The sequence below is a fragment of the Onychostruthus taczanowskii genome, unplaced genomic scaffold (assembly GCF_017590055.1).
Source record: "Onychostruthus taczanowskii isolate IOZ18803 unplaced genomic scaffold, ASM1759005v1 scaffold170, whole genome shotgun sequence".
NCBI lineage: Eukaryota > Metazoa > Chordata > Aves > Passeriformes > Passeridae > Onychostruthus > Onychostruthus taczanowskii.
In genome coordinates this window covers 380431-396213 of record NW_024498907.1, presented here as the reverse complement: position 1 = coordinate 396213, position 15783 = coordinate 380431, and the positions used below count along the sequence as shown (strand labels likewise).

The 15783-nt window shown below is 40.5% G+C and overlaps 1 protein-coding gene across 1 annotated transcript in view; it reads left to right on the top strand.

Annotated features, from left to right (window-relative positions):
- The window catches only part of GLI3 (GLI family zinc finger 3), a 201593-nt gene that overhangs the window by 51940 nt on the left and 133870 nt on the right, over positions 1-15783 (top strand). Inside the window, exon 3 of the mRNA XM_041400044.1 lies at positions 14391-14633. Coding sequence (XP_041255978.1) covers positions 14391-14633 — 243 coding nt within the window. The remainder of the gene's footprint in view (positions 1-14390; positions 14634-15783) is intronic.

Sequence of the window (15783 nt, the reverse complement as noted above, 5' to 3'; positions counted from 1 at the left end):
TTAAACAGTGGTGGTTGATTTTTCTCTATCCCTCTGTTCAGTGATATTGTTGACAATGTGTTCTGTTGCCTAATGATTTAGAAACCTGCTTGCATGCCATTAAAATTTTAATTACTGACGTCTCAGTAATGAGACAACTTGACAGACCATGGTATTTTATTGGTTTAAGATGCAATTTGTTCCCAGCTTTCTTTGTGCCCACTCCTCCATTTTTTCCTGCTTCCACTGAAGCGAAGAGAGGTCTGGTTGAGAAGTTGAGAAGAAAGCCCTTTTGCCAGTGAACCTAACTTCTGATATACAAGTCTGGTATTTCTGCAGCCATGCTCCTGATCCATGAAGATGACAATGATCACTCTTGGGCCGCACTTTTATTTGCTGTTCTTCATCAAGGCTGTTCATGTACAGTTTTTCAGTTTGTGATGAAATTTATGGTCAGTTTGGCAAAACAGATGCTATAGTTGGTCTTCATATTCATGTCTGCATATAATTTCATGAGTGGTTGATAAACCTTGTGGGTAAATGAAAGTATTCATGTTCAGTCTATTCCTCAGTGGTTGAGGGGGATTGTGGAAGACAAATGCTTAGTCCTCAAGAGAATACTTCATATGATTCTGTTACACTCTGGTGCTGATTTTTTGTAAGATTTGTCCTGGAAACTTGCTCCAGATCACATCCCTCATCAGCAGCTCTGCTCAAAATGCAAAGCTGCTTGCAGTAGAAATGGACCTTCCTGGGAATTGCCTCCAGGGCATGGCTTTCTGTCTTGATTCTCTGGTGTCCGGTTAAGATGCTGGCTCTGATCAAAGTTTTTTTTCTGGTGGGATGCTTATTACACTTGTTCCTTAATACTTTTTCTGTATGATGTAGAGAAATTATTCTGCAACCTTGATGTTAGAGTGTTGGTAATACAGCATCTCTTCCACCTAGCTGCTGCCTTTTTCTTGGTAGAAATCTGCTATAGAAACTCTTGCCTGAGACAAAAACGGCTCAATTCAATCAATGACTTTCAAAGATATGTAGAATAGATACCAAATTGCTTTCTGCCTTCACTTGATATTATTCAGTCTTGTATTGTGGGAGGAGAGCCATCCCTCTGAGTACAGTTGTGTACTACATTTCGTTGCATCACAGCATGCATCCTGGTATCCTGGGTTTTGTCCTGTTAACATAAAACATTAATAGGGTACCAAAAATGCTAGGAATTCAAACTTGAGCTTTTTCTGTCCTGTCTTCTTTCCATTCATCCTGAGGTTTATATTTGTAATGGAGATGTGTATGCTATAGTTCAAGCATAATGTGTTGCCTCAGCTAAAGTTCTATGACATATTATGAGTTAACATGTTCTGAGAGGCTTGTGTAGACTTAAGTATGGACTAAGCTGGTGAGTTAAAGTACAAGGGAAAGTTAAAATTTAAAGTGTTGTCCAGCTATCTACCTGCATTTTTTTGCTCTGCCTTTTCTGTAGGACCCGAGCTTAGTTGAGTGTGTTCACTGGCCTTGTGTAAGGTCCTGCCGGTAAATTCTGGCGCAGACTCATTTGAATACAAGTAATGAAGATGGCATTGGAATGTCTTCAACAAGGGGGAGTGTGTGTGACTGCTGATGAAACACCAGATTTTTGTGGGAAATAGCGAAGGTTAGGAGATCATAAACATCTTTTTTTACTTAAGTTCTTTGATGAGAGAATTTGTAGCTCTGATGGGATATGCAGACCATGAGAGTGATATATATGATAATAGATGGAATGGTGGGGAGGATGGGGGAATACAGGTGAGGTAATACACAAATATTAATCTATTATTGACATCTATTTACGTAATTCCTTTATGCACTTGTATATTCTTTTTTATTTTCAGCTGAATTTTTATATACAATAATTTTTATGTAAACCAAAGGACAGGGATCTCACACAGGCCATGATTTGATCCAATGCACAGAAATTGCTCTGGATGGAGATGTTAAAATTTTTTAAAGGTTTAAAATTTTTTAAAGGAGAAGAAAGAAATAGAAAACTTCAAGTGTTAAGAAATGTGGATAGATAAATGGTGAAAATGCCAAGAAGTGAATTTGGATTCCTGCTGCTTTCCTGATTGGCAGGTAGTTGTAAAAACATACAGGAATAGTGTGCTTTGAAAAGTCAGTGAGCAAATGCAGGCCACGGCACAGAGCTCAGTTCAGCTGTTTCTGAAATTACAGACACCCCTGATTTGTGCCAGTTAGATTGCTGGTTCAGGGCTTTGGTTAATATCAAAAGTAGTGCATATACTTTGATGTTAACACTCTTTAATGTCCAAGTTTACATCTTTGTTTCCGTGATTTTTGAAGGTAAGACCTGAAAGAGAGGAAAGTATGTAGTTCAGTGCAGCTAACAGTGGTAACCTTACTGCTCTGGAAAAGATTTTTTTCAAGTCTTTAGAAAGGAGTTGCAACAAGCAAGCCCAATATGTATTCTGCTGTGAGAAGGCTGTGTCTGTCTTTTTGCCATGAAAAAACTGTGATTTCTAATGGGAATTTTTTCTCTAAAGCTAGCTGGTTTTGATGTTATAACTGGTGCATCTGAAATGGCTAATTGAATTTTTTAGGACAAATGAGTTAAATCTCATATCCTCTGCAAGAAGGATGTGTTAATACAACAAATGTTTGTGACACAGTTGACAACATAATAATGAATAACTGTAGAAGTACCTGGAGGTATCTAGACTACAGGTTGTCCTCTAGTTTTCGTGCTTACAAATCTTATGGTAAAACTGGTATGAACGATGAGATTAGCATAAAAGTATTATTCTTAATTTGATGAATTTGACAGTATGATGTGGGAGGTACCTGTACTGTGGTTCCAAAAGGCTGTGGTTTATAAAAGATAAAAATGAATTCTTGTTGGTGCCAGCAAGATGGAACTTCTGTCCTGCACTGGGGAGGAAAGAACATGGCTACTATTTGGAGAATAAGCTACTTTGACTGTTTAGATGGGATGTTGGTAAATCAGGTCCACTTATTCAATAATTCAGGATGTTTATTAAAAGCCATGATTCAGCACTTAAGGTAGTTGTTATGAAGAGGGGGGAAGCAGAGTGTTTTGAATGACATTTCTCTGCTGCTGGAAGAATAGCAGGGGTCGGCCACCTGAATTCAGGGCAATAGTACTTTAAAGGTTGATTTATTGGTTTTCTTCTGGTTTTATGTGTTGTTTTTTTAAATTTTCCTTTGTCTTCAGAGGGTCACAGTAAATAGTTATTAGTCAACAGTTACGTATTTGTGGACAGGTTGTGCAAGTTGTGGGTGAGCTTTTGATGTAATAGAAATGGGAGGCATGCTCTGTTTTTTCAGAATTAGAACATTTAATATGCAGGGTGATTTGCAGGGCAGCTTTTGGCTAACTCTTCCACACATTTTGCCTTCAAATCTAAGTGGATGTTTCTGTAGATAAGTCAAATGGACCTTGCATCTTTCAATCACACTGTGCTTATTTGCTGTATAAAAATATTTTTTCTCTTATGAAATCAGTTATCAGTATTTTATGCATTTGGTGAGTGAAGAAGACAAGGTTGTGTTGGCTGCAGTTTTGCATTCCTCTGCAGCACACAGAAGTCACAGAATTGATTATACTGCTGGGTATTGCACGGTGATTTCTTTTTTCTTTTGCTTTGTATATAGCCAAATGAACTTTGCAGGTGATTCCCTTTCCCTTACACAGCCTTCCTTTCATAGAAATCATGCTTATTTTATGTTTTTGAGAGATGAAACTTAGTTTATTTTTCTTTGAAATGGATGTTGCCTGAGAATGTAGGTAGCCAAGAATACAAATGAAAAAAATAATAAGGAAACATTGAAATCTCCTTCTGCCAGATTGTGGATAGATGAAGCCAGCAAAACCTGATTAACAATTTAAGAATGCCCTTTTTGAGCTCACATGGCTGCTGTAGTAGGAGGAGAGTGCTGCTTTATCGTTGTCCTGCCATTTTTTTCATGAACATAGGATTGTTTTTCTAAGTTGGCTGTTGTTATGATCTGAGGTGCCATTTGCATTTTGATAAATGGAAATATACAATATTGCTTAAGGCAGTTATAAGCACCTAAGTACATATATTCAGTAAATCAGTAATCAGTAAAAGCTTGAGGCCAATATTCCACTGTCTTTTAAAATCTGTTATCCAGCACTAAGGTTAAAAAGACAAATGCATAAGTAATCAAAAAAGCAAAGTCTCAAAACCAGTTTTTGTCATCCCTGAAACTCAACAGAAAACATTAATCATCAATTTGTTTTCATCCATATAGTGATCTGGCTGGCATTCAGTTCCTGCCCCTGTGGGGTTGTGTTGAGAAGCTGGAAAAAGCTGGTGTGTCTCAGCTTTCATGCCTTTTCTCAAATGTAGCAGACAGGGCTGGCAGACCCTGCCAGTGGATGGAAAGCCTGGCCAGAAGTGTACAGTGGAAGTGATGAAGGGAGGAGAGAAGCAATGACAAGTAAGTCAGTGACTGGTTAATTCTTAATTCTTAAGTTGTCTTAATTCTCCAACTCCATGCATCCAAAGATCCAAAGCTTTTGAGAGGATTCCATCCCCTAGGTGAGGGAAATCATGGTATGAAGAATTTGCTTTGTCCTTTTCTTCCAGGCTTCCCAATCTCCATCTCTCCTTGCCCACTCACATGCACCCATTCTGGGACCCAGGCTGCTTGCTGTGGCTGTTAGTATTTTTGATGACTGGAATATGAAGGCAGGAGCGATGAGAGTGTGGCAACATGCACCTCTGCCAGAGCTTGTACATCCTCTTTAAGAGGAGAAAACTGAACAGAAAATGAGCAGAGGGGAGAAAAAACAGATTGGTCTTTGGGACAATCAAGATCTTCTTAAGGCTTAAGGAGAGATATTATCTTTCATAAGCAGTGTCTCCAGGCAGAGAAGAAAGCTCCTTTCTTTAGCTTTAGAGGTAAACAAGCCAGGTTTGGGGCGTTCAGAATGTATTCCTGGTAAAGAAGCACTGTTGATAAACGGAATATTTTGCAATATCCGTGGATTAGTAGCTCGGCTGTTCTAAACTATTGCACTAATGTCAAAGCATCAGTTTGCTCGGGGTAGAGGGCTCGAGAGCTTTTCTTTGTTTGAAAACATCCTTTGCTGTAAACCTTATGATGTTTTGCAGCATTCTTCTGAATTATTTAGACTACTGGTGAGGATTGTGAAAAGTCTCATTTCTACATTCAGGTATCCAACCTGCCTGTGTGGACACTTATTTGCAGACATCATTATCACGCATCTGCAGTTGATTGGATTTTATGGAATGTAAGGTGGAGCTGAATTTGTGGGTGCCTGTGACCACATTTTTGTATGTAGAAGTACATACACATCTGCACAGAGAAATGTATGGGGTATTCAAATTTTGCCCTTCGAAAACTTAGGTCAAATCATTGTCCAGAGACTGCAGCCCTGTGAATCAGGGCAGAGTAACCCATAACATATTTTTAAACAACTGGTATTCTTCAGAGACCAGAAGTACAGGGATATAATGGAAACAAAAGTCTTATGGCAGCTGTGCAAAAGGATGCAGCAATAAGTAAATTTCGCAACTAAATAGGTGATATCTGCCATCTAAACTGAAGGGTTGCCTGGGTTGTTGCAAACCACTTAGTGATTTCCTAATGATTCCATTTAGGAGTTTGAACCCACCCAAGGAAAAAGGGAAGAAATACAATTCTATTTGTAAGCAACACTATAAATAACTGGGTTTTTTATTCTCTCAAGGCTGAGGTGTCTGTGCTGTAGATGGTGCAAAAGGTTGGTGCACCAAAGGGTTTATAACTCCTTTTTCACTCTTTTGTGGCTTTTAAGCATGGCTAATCACATTTATATCAGGCTTCAAACAGCTTTAAGGCCTGGTCTTGCTGCTGGCTTGGTAGAAAGTGACAGCACAGAATATGTCCCCCAGTGTCTGAGTGCAATGAGGCAGTTACCCACAGATAGGCATAAATGTGCTATTAGATGGCTGAGAAATATATCCCCCCCACCAAAACTCTCCTGGGAATTTATTGTAGTGCCTTTGATGTAACTAATTAGCCTGCTCAAAGTAAGCAATGACTAACAGCCTAATAACTGGCTAATGGAAGGAACTTCATAATGTTTTTAAATCAGGATCCTTTTGAGAGTTTTACAATAGGCTGAGGAGCTTTTTCTTTCTGAGAAATAGTTGCCAAAGGTCAGAGCCTGATGTCTGTTGTTGTCTTTTAGTTATATTTGACTCTCTTGGCTCTTTGAACAGTCCAGATGTTGGAGAAGGGCAGCGATCCTGGAGATATTCTGAAAGTGCAAAGCTTGAGTTTTAGCCCTGATCAGCAGACCTTGAGCAAATGTTCTAGTTTGCTGAGGCTGTTGCACAGTAATTTTCAGTCTTTGCTAAATTTTGTAAGGTAGAACAGTTTTTTGGAAGGGGAAATGAAAAAGTGACTTTGTTTCTTCAAAGAAATATTTTTTCTCATTTGAGTTTCCCACTCCTCAAGTAGCAAAATCAAAACATAAAATTTATTATACCAAGAAAGGGAAATGCTTTTGACTGCCTTCTAGTTCTGCAAATTTAAAAGCAGAAATGACAGGCAAGATGTTAATTTTGTCAATTAATTCTACCTCCAAATGTCTTGTACTTCTGCATTGCTGCTTTCTTTTTTTTCTTGTTCACTGGAGCTGCAAAGCACTGGTACTGCTAAGAGGCCCTTTGTCATCAAGATAATGATACAGCATTTCCACATGCCAGCCAACATCTTCAGTGCGTTTTCCAGACAGACTATTTGTGCCCAGTGGTTGGGGCATCTGACGCTGGACATGAATCCCTCTTGCTCTACTTGCACAAGTAGTTTCACTGAATCCCCAGAATTTCAGTGTGAGTGAAGCAAGCAAAATTTGGGCCTTGTAGGCCCCATGAAGGTAAATTTAAAATCTTGCCACCTGCTTGGTACCTAGGTGTAGGGTTTAGTGTTTCTCCTGCCGCAGTCAATGTCGTCACTAACACCTAAACCAGTGCTGGGGGCTGCACTCACCAGCGGTGTTAAGTATCACCACAATAATCCACTGTCTGCCATGGGAGAAACATGTAGCCCTGAACTTGGGAAGGGAGAAAATGGTTTTCAGCCGTTTTGATTTAAATTGTTTGTTTTTGTTATTTTAAAGCCCGTGTGGAAACGGGCTGGGAGAGGGCTTGTTCAGACGTGAGGCTCCCACTTCTTTGGAGGCTGGCCTTGCAAGTTGCTGAGACTTAGTCCCTCCACTGGCTTCCCAGAGACTCTCAGCCCTGCAGGTTGGGGCTGCGGCTGGGCATTGCACGGGTGCAAGCTCCACGTCTTGGCTAATTGGTGGTTCAGCTGGGCAGCTGCAGGGGAACTTGGCCAACAGGGTACTGCAGGAATCTGGTTCACAGCAAACAACTTCAGTAGCGTGTTCTGAAGAAGAGACTGAGATGGCTCAAGTGTCAGATCAGTAACTTCAGGCACGTGCCCAAATGTTACTCTTTTTCCCACATGATCAGCAAGATACAGAAACTTGAGTAAGGCAGCCCAGCTCTACCTCCTGCCCTCTTTGTCTGCCCTCTGTGGCTGAGTCCTGGGACTGACAAGGAAGTTTCCACAGCACTCTGCCTTTGTGTGTAGGTGGCTGTGTCTACAGCTGCCTGTTTCCTCAGTAGGATTTTTTTAGCTTATTTAAGATTTTTAGCATTTCCCTATAGAGCGCATGCAGGGATTTGTAGATAGCAGACTCTGAGTAAAATAAATACAGTAAGTGTTTGATTGTATGAAATTTTAAATGTGGCTTTATTTTATATAATTTCTTATATATCTGTTTAGCTTCAGCCAGTTGGTTTTAGTTGGGAGTGGCTGTGGATGTAACGAGCACTGTAAATTCATCTGGGTTGAGATAAATTGAGATAAAGACATTGCTACTAACAAGTCTCTTTCTGGTTTAGGGGTCTGAACAAGTTTACCTGAGTTTTTTAAGCTGCTTTGTGCCATTCTCAGGTTCCCCATCACTCTTGGGGAAGAATTACTCACTCATTTGGAAAAGGCTGTTAGTGATGTTCCCCTGATAACAATGCTTTGCTGGTTTAGTGTTGGAGTGGTGTGAACTCTGTACATCCAGCTCAGTGGGAGCTCTGCCATTGACTCAGGAATGCATGATCAGGCTCTGTTTCCAAAGTCATAGGCACTGTATTGATACACTGTGTTCTGTCCTCCTCTGTACTGTCAAAAAAGGAACTGAACCAAGCTGTGCAGCAGACGCAGCAAAAATGAATGTATGTGTCATATGTGTCATCTGAGGAAAATAAGGGAGTGTGAGTGGAGTATTAGGTAGATATTGTAGGGATTGGGTTCCCTCTCTCCTTCATTGATAAATCCTTTTTCTTCCAGTGAAAGCTAAAGTTGACAACAAAAGAATACATGTTTTTCAAAACAAACAAACAAAATTACAAAAGAGCTGTGTATTCATATTCCAAAGATCACAAATCAATTCTTGAAAATTACTATACATAGGATAAAGAAAAAATAACTGAGCCATTGCAAGTGGGAATAGAAAACTATAAATTTTCAGTGGTAAGCTCAGATAATGTATGTTATTTATAAGCACAAAAGTCTTCTATAAGGTATGCTTAAGCATTGCAAATAAATGAGTACAGTATTGTTATCTAGCAGATTTTGTAGCCTCTTGTGTAATTGGAGTCTATATTTAAAACCAATTATGATCATTGTCCTTTATATCTGTGTTAGTGTTTCCAGAGTGCTTCTTGTGCAGTTGCTCCAAATGCAGGAAAATAACAAACTTGGCATCAAGGGTGTCAATTTAAACTACTGTACTCACCCAAAACAAAATTTTGCTTACAACACATGCTGTTTTTAAAGGCAGGCACAATCTTACAGATCTGTTTCCTCCGATGTTGCTTTTAAGGTGGTCAGAGAGTAGTGAAAATTGTGTGTCTGCAGGCAGGTGCAGGTACAGGTGTTCTAATGAGCCTGGCAATTGCTCTATTGCATCATTTCAAGGAAGAAAATATCAGGTGTCAAAAACTTAGACTTTCTTAAATGGGAAGGAAATGGCTTTCTTACTTAGGTGTCTGTTCTGTTAAGAATCTAAGTAGTCAATCTTTTTTGCATTCCACCTTCCCCCTTCCTTCTGGCTCACAGCATCTAAAATGCTACTTTTCTGGGAAAGACTGATATTCTGATTTCAGTTTTGTAATTTAATGATGGAGAGTTTCCTTAGTAAACCAAATTTAGAGTACTAGAATGCTTATCTTATATCCAGACCTTGAACATAAAAGGCATTTTATACCAGCAATTGTTCATTTAATGAGCAATTGCAGAGTGCAGGACGGTTAAGGGATTGAGCTATATGCACCATTATTGCAAGAAGTATTCTGAAATACCAGAAATAGGACGTAAGCTCTGATCAGGGGGACTGTGAGCACAATTACCTTCTTTTCAAATCCTTCTGTGACACTGCGGGAGGAAAAAGGACTTTGAAACTTGAAAGGAAAGAGCTTGCTTTCAACCTCAAAAGCTAGGAGGAAAGGGCTCTGAAATTTGCTCAGTATTCCCAATTCACCATTAGCCTGTTTCTTCCTTTAGCCTCAAGGCATTCTCCGCTTTTTGAAAAGATGTTAAGAAATTCAGTCACAATAGAGAGCCTAGTTTTGAACATGTTTCACTCGGTCCATTGAGGTCTGGTCTTCAGCCTTTGTGTGGGGTGAATTGAGCTGAGCAGCAATCTGGTTGGGGAGAGGTGAATGAGCAGTCTCTGTGCAGTTACAAATTCTGGCAAAGAAAAGATTACCCTTTCCTTTATTTTACAATATGCATTCCTGTACAATCCTGCTAGTGGCAATATGCAGAGCCGAACTTGTGCTTAGGTCAATATGGAGCACTTGGTTTATAGCAGCTCTTGTTAAGTTTGTCTTGTAATTGAAGCTGCTGTTGACCTTGCTTGGAGACCATTTGTAAAACCGTTTATTTAGCATAAACTGAAATAATAAACCGTCCTTCTCTTAGGCTGATTGTGATAGGGTGACATTAGTTTGATTTAATGATTAGCCGCCTGACCCCTCAGCTAGAGAGAGCTGCTTGAATAGGGAGAGTTCACTAGGAAGCACACAGGAAGAATACTAATGAGCTTGTTAAATTTAGCATGGCACCAACCACTTTTAATTCCTCTAATGGGAGAAGCATTGCCTTTGAGAGAGAGGGAAGGAGATGGGGGCGGAGGGTGGGGGTGTGGGTGGAGGGGAGAAAGGAGAAGGAGAAAAAGAGGGAGGAAAGCCTATGTCCTATTAGACAGAGAATTTTGGTAAAGAGAAGAGGAGAGCTTAGAGGGAGCATCAGGCAGGGTCTCTTGGACTGAGTTGTAAGTACCTTGTTTTTTCTCTTACTCAGCTGAAGTGCTGTCAGATCTCTCATGAGATAGCAATGCTCTCTGGAAGCTGCAAGCAGAAATGTGGTGATGAAACTTAATATATTAAGAGATTTAACTGTGCTGATGTTGTCTTGTTTAATCAGGGGTGTCTCTGAAGTGTGTTGGGATTGACTTTTAGTGTGCTCTATCAATACATTTCAACTTTTTTTTCAGTTGCTAACTTTAGATGGTTTAAAGTAAAATACCTTCTACTTTGTCTCGGTGTATGGTAAAAAAAGGCAAAAAAGTTCAACAGATAAAGAAAGTTTAAAGGATTTTTATGTTAGGTTTTGGCTTTTGCTGATTTTTTTAAAACTTTCTGAGTAAATTAGCTGTGCAATTAAAAGTGTGTTTATTCAGGCATGCTGTCCAGTGAGAGTTTCTGAGAACGCTTTTTGATTGAGTGAGAGGTGCTCTATTAAGAGAGGTGCTCAGCACTTCTAATAAAATTGGCTTCGGATCAAAATAGCAGGACTAAATCAGGTATTTCTCAGTGGTTGTGAGAATCCTGGATTAAAGTGATCATTCAAGACTGGGCACTTCTAACATGAGTCTCTGGCTATTGGCTTGTTAAGTCAGAGAAAGGGTGTATGTGAAGAAAGAGAAGCTTATGCAGATTGCTCTTGGGCATGGTTGCTTTTTTCTTTTCTTACTTAACCCTTCACTCTTACACTGGCAAAAGGTGGGAAGAATTGTACTGGAGCTGGTGGGCTCTTTTGCTTTGGCATGTGCTCTGCAACATTTTAATAATCAGATGCTTCTTTTGACCCTAAAGCTGGTCACTTCTAAAACGTGAGCAGAGCAGTAACAGAACAGTTCTGTCTTATTTGGCTGTAAAACCCCTTTGGCAGATGCTGCCGGAGGAGTGGGCTGTTTGCTTACATTTTTGCTTTAGAATCCCACTTGTTGCCATGGTGGATAGTGTGTTTCTGTCAATAATTTGGCCTGGCGCGCCTTGCCCGCACTTACTCTTGAAACTTTATTGAATGCTTCAGTTGAACCAGAACAAGATTAGACAGCTTTCCCCTTTTGGCACTCTGGAATGACTCGCCTGCCGTGAGAGTCGGCAGCATTACTGCAAGAGGAGTTTCCCGCTTGGCGCCAGGGGAGCTCCTGCAAACTGCTTGGCTCTCAGCATCCTGGAGCGTGGGTGCTGTCAAATTTCTCATCTGCCCCTATCACAAGCAACCCAGTGGTGTGAAGTCAGTGCTTAGCGAGCTGTTTGCCTGATGAATAAGCTTTATTATTATTGCAAAAATGCTGTTGTGTTTAGTTAAATACTTCTGGGGCAATTTTTGTGTGGCAGAAAACATACAGAAACTTTTGACTTGTAATGGCACACGGCAATAACTTTATAATGGGGAGAGAGGTCGTTGATGCAGACGGAAAAATAGTTTAGTTTTCTTTTTTTCTCAAGTAACCAAAAAAGGGAAGAGCTTATTAAAACAAACCCTTTTGTTTCTAAATTACTGAAAGTAGGTTTTGAATTTCATTCAGCAATTTGAAAAATCAGCCTTTTCCATAACAGTCACTAGTACCTTTATTCATGACATGTGCATGTTTTGAGAAGAAAAGTATGAAAGTGGAGCCTGCACACAGATGTCAGCTTCTTGTTGTATCCCAGGATGGCAGTTTTAACAAATATTATCTTTATATGGAAGAGTAAAAGAACTGAAATCCTATCTGATCATCTGAGTGAATATACAGCCCCACAAATCACTCTAGCTTTCTTCTTTCTGAACTGTTGTAGCACTGGTTAACTTGCTCTACTTAAGAGTCTGTTAGAATTTCAAATGAAGTGTAATACCCTGTTTTTATAGGAGTTTACGTCTCATCAGTGAAGGTTCACTCTAGGTTGAAATTTAACATAAAAGACTCCGGCTAAAGAGAAACCTGATGGAAAATATATCTTTGGGGGGATTTTTTTTTTTTTTTTTTTTTTAGTTATACAAGCAGGTTTCTAAAAACCTCATATAAGTTTTAAAGTTTTAGTCCCCGATTTGCAGTTCTCCAACTAAAACCAGCTTCAGTGTAAAAAATTGAAACATTAAACCCTGCTAATCCAGAGCAGGGACCAATGCCTGTGCGTATTAATAAAAAGTAGAAAAGGGCAAAGGGTTTAAACTCTGTAATGTTGTTGTCTATTTCCATTAACTCTTTCTTCTCAGACCCAACTCTGGAAAAGCTCTGTATGTAGAATTACTGGCTGTAAAAAGAATTCTGTCCCTGGAAGATGCTGATAAGTCAGCAAACCCTGGTTGCTGTAATACTTGGAGATAGAAAAATAATTAAGTGCTCAGTAGGCTATGCTGCTGAGTTTTTGTGTTGTTGCTGCTTGGGGGGAGAGGGGGCAGAGAAAAAACTGGTTAACATTTCATTCAAAGCAATGGTGTGGCTAGTTTATGCATGTAATGGCCAGGTATCTGTATGTCCAGAGCTTGTTTCTAATCTAATTCCTATAACGGCACATAGGCTGAGTTACACTTGCTGAGTGTAGTTACCCAGTGAGTTGCTGGCTGCTGCTTTTGCTGTGTGAACAAGTACACCAGGGAAAAGTGCAAGTGAAAACTTAGCCCTGACCTCAAATCTCTGACAACCGAAGTGCAATCTTGGCACTGGTGTCAATCATTCTTCCTTGCATGTGGATTGTAGAGTAAGAGCACTTTAGTTTTATTTCCTAAGAGTGTTTTCATTTCCTTTTCTAGTTGCCATTTTTGTGCACAGCATTTAATAATTTGAGATTCCTTGTGTACTTCTAGAACTGCAGAGCAACTTTGAAATGAAGAATCTTTATCAATATTCCTTCAAGATGTATTGGTGTACACTTGCATGTACAGTGTGATTGATGGAATAAGGCTGTACCTGGAGCATTGATATTGGCCAAGGATTAGAAGCAGCAAGCAATCATGCTTGTTTAGAGAAACATCTATATTTTAAACCAATAATGCAACTGAAGGACAGCATTTACATTAGAGACTTATGTACCTAGCAGAGCCCCTCTGCCCCATGGCATGTGTGAAATGTACCTAGGAGCACACATCCTGATTTTGAGGAACAGAACCATTTTGTCTGCTTTTTGAAGGGTGTATGTAGTCCCTAGGGGTTAAAATTCTTGTGGGAGCAGTGGGTTGTATTAGCACCTAGTCCTGGAGCTGTCTGCAAGGAATGCTGGTAGAGCCATGGTCAGAGGGCTTTTCTTCCTTTACAAGTGGTACCACAGGCCTAGAGGCTTACTCCAAACTAGGGCTTGGGTTTAATGCTCTTAGTTATTATTATTTTACCCCCAGCTTTTTCTTCCTCCTTGTTCATTAAGATTTTGTGGTTTTGTTTTTGTGGATATAGGAAAAAGAGGTAGAGGGAGTATATGCAACCATCCTGCACGTGGTGACACTGTCAGAGCAGGTGGCCTTGCTTGTGCCTGCCTGATGCTGCTGGTCCTGTATTTTGAGCAGTTGTACCCATTTTATTGTTGCCCACCTTGGTTCTGATCACTGCCAACCTCTCTGCAAGGTTTCAGCCCCTCACACAGGCAAACCCCAGGGATCTGGAGCTGGGCTGCAGAGCTATGGTGGGTGGCTGGGCATGATTTAGGCCTGGCTGGTGGGGTTCATCTTCTCCTCTGTGTGACAAATAATTTCTTGACTCCCCATCAGGGAACTCCCAGTCTCCTCGTCCCAGAGGCAGGGAAACAGCAAGCCTCTGTCTGTTCCCACACAATTGATAGCCCCGCTGGTAGGAGCATCAGTGCATGGGTGACGGTGATCTACTGCTCGGCTGCTGCCGGCTCTGAACGGGCAAGCATCTCCAGGCCATCCCTCACAGCCACACAGGCACCTCCTGTCACAAACTTACACCGGGAGGAGGAGGAGGGTAGCTTTCTTTATTGTATTTGCTATAAATGGGCTAAAAGTGTGTGTCTCTCTTTTTTCTTCCCTTCTCTCTTTCTTCTCCCTCATTTTTTTTGCAGAGGATGAAAGTCCTGGGCAGACCTATCACAGAGAGAGAAGGAACGCAATCACAATGCAGCCGCAGGGTGGGCAAGGCCTCGGCAAGATCAGTGAAGAGCCATCCACGTCGAGTGAGGAAAGGGCCTCATTAATCAAGAAGGAGATCCATGGATCTATATCGCACCTTCCCGAACCTTCCGTACCTTACCGCGGGACGCTCTTTACCATGGACCCCCGAAATGGTTACATGGACCCTCATTACCGTGAGTATTGATTGCTGGCTTATTTGGAGATGCAGAGTTGGAACGCTGTCAAATTTAATGTGATTTTGTCACTTTGCATTGTCCCCGGGGAGAACTGCTGTATCTGGAGGGAGTAGTGTTTGTGGTAAATGCAATCTCTTTTTTTCCTGAAGTTAAAAATCAGGGTGCAGTTGCACTGCAGGTAGAAATTACTGCAGGCCTCTGCAAAGTGACTTCCACAGGACATCTCATCTGTTGCTAATCCTCCTCAGCAATCCAGGGTTGTGTTTTGCTCCACCTCCTTAAAACATGAAATAAAACGGGCCTCATTATAGCTAGCAGTGAAGGAAAATGAAACAGGCCTTAAAAAATCCCTGTTTTAAAACAATGTTAAAGTATGTTGTTGAGAGGAAGAAGGACTGTACCCTGTACACTGAGAATTTGGGGAATTGGAAGGCTTATTTTTGTGCTTTGGGACGTTTTGTTTTGGAGGGGTTTTTTAGACATTCACAAGTGTGTTTGAGAATGCAGGCTTGATGGAGTGTTTTTGCAATTTTCTTTCCCAGCTATAGTTCCCTGAGGTTGTAAGGGGGAGGAAAAAAGGCAAATGGTTTCAACTTCTGAATTCTCACTTGGGCATTAATAAAAAAGTAAGAAAATAACTGACACTTGAACACAGATGTGGAGTGGATTTCTCCACAGGCGCAAAGTATGAAGGAGTTAAGCAATTTTTTTTTCATCTGTTTCAAGTTTACAAAAAAAAAGAGAAGAAAGATCATTTAGTTGTGTAGTAATGAAGTACATCTTGAGGTGTCAAGGCCTGTGCCTTTTGATTAGAGATTTATCACCCAGTCAGGATACAGATTTGCCATTTAACCTTTCAGTCTCCAATTCCATATGATAGGCTTAGGACCCACAAAGAGAGAGCAGTCTGCATTGGTTTTCCTTTTTTTTTTAACATTATTCAGAAGTTTTAGTGTTTTAAGGCAAAAGGTCATTAGCCAGACGACTGATTGGTGAGGACAGCTGATTAGTGCATGATTTTTTGCTAAAGAAAGTGCCAGGGATAAAAGCTAATTTTATCCCTTCATTAGTTGGGCTAGCAGTAAAGGGGAATGTTCACTCATCAGGGTGCAGATCAAAGTACGTCTTGCACAACCTTAAGTCTCAC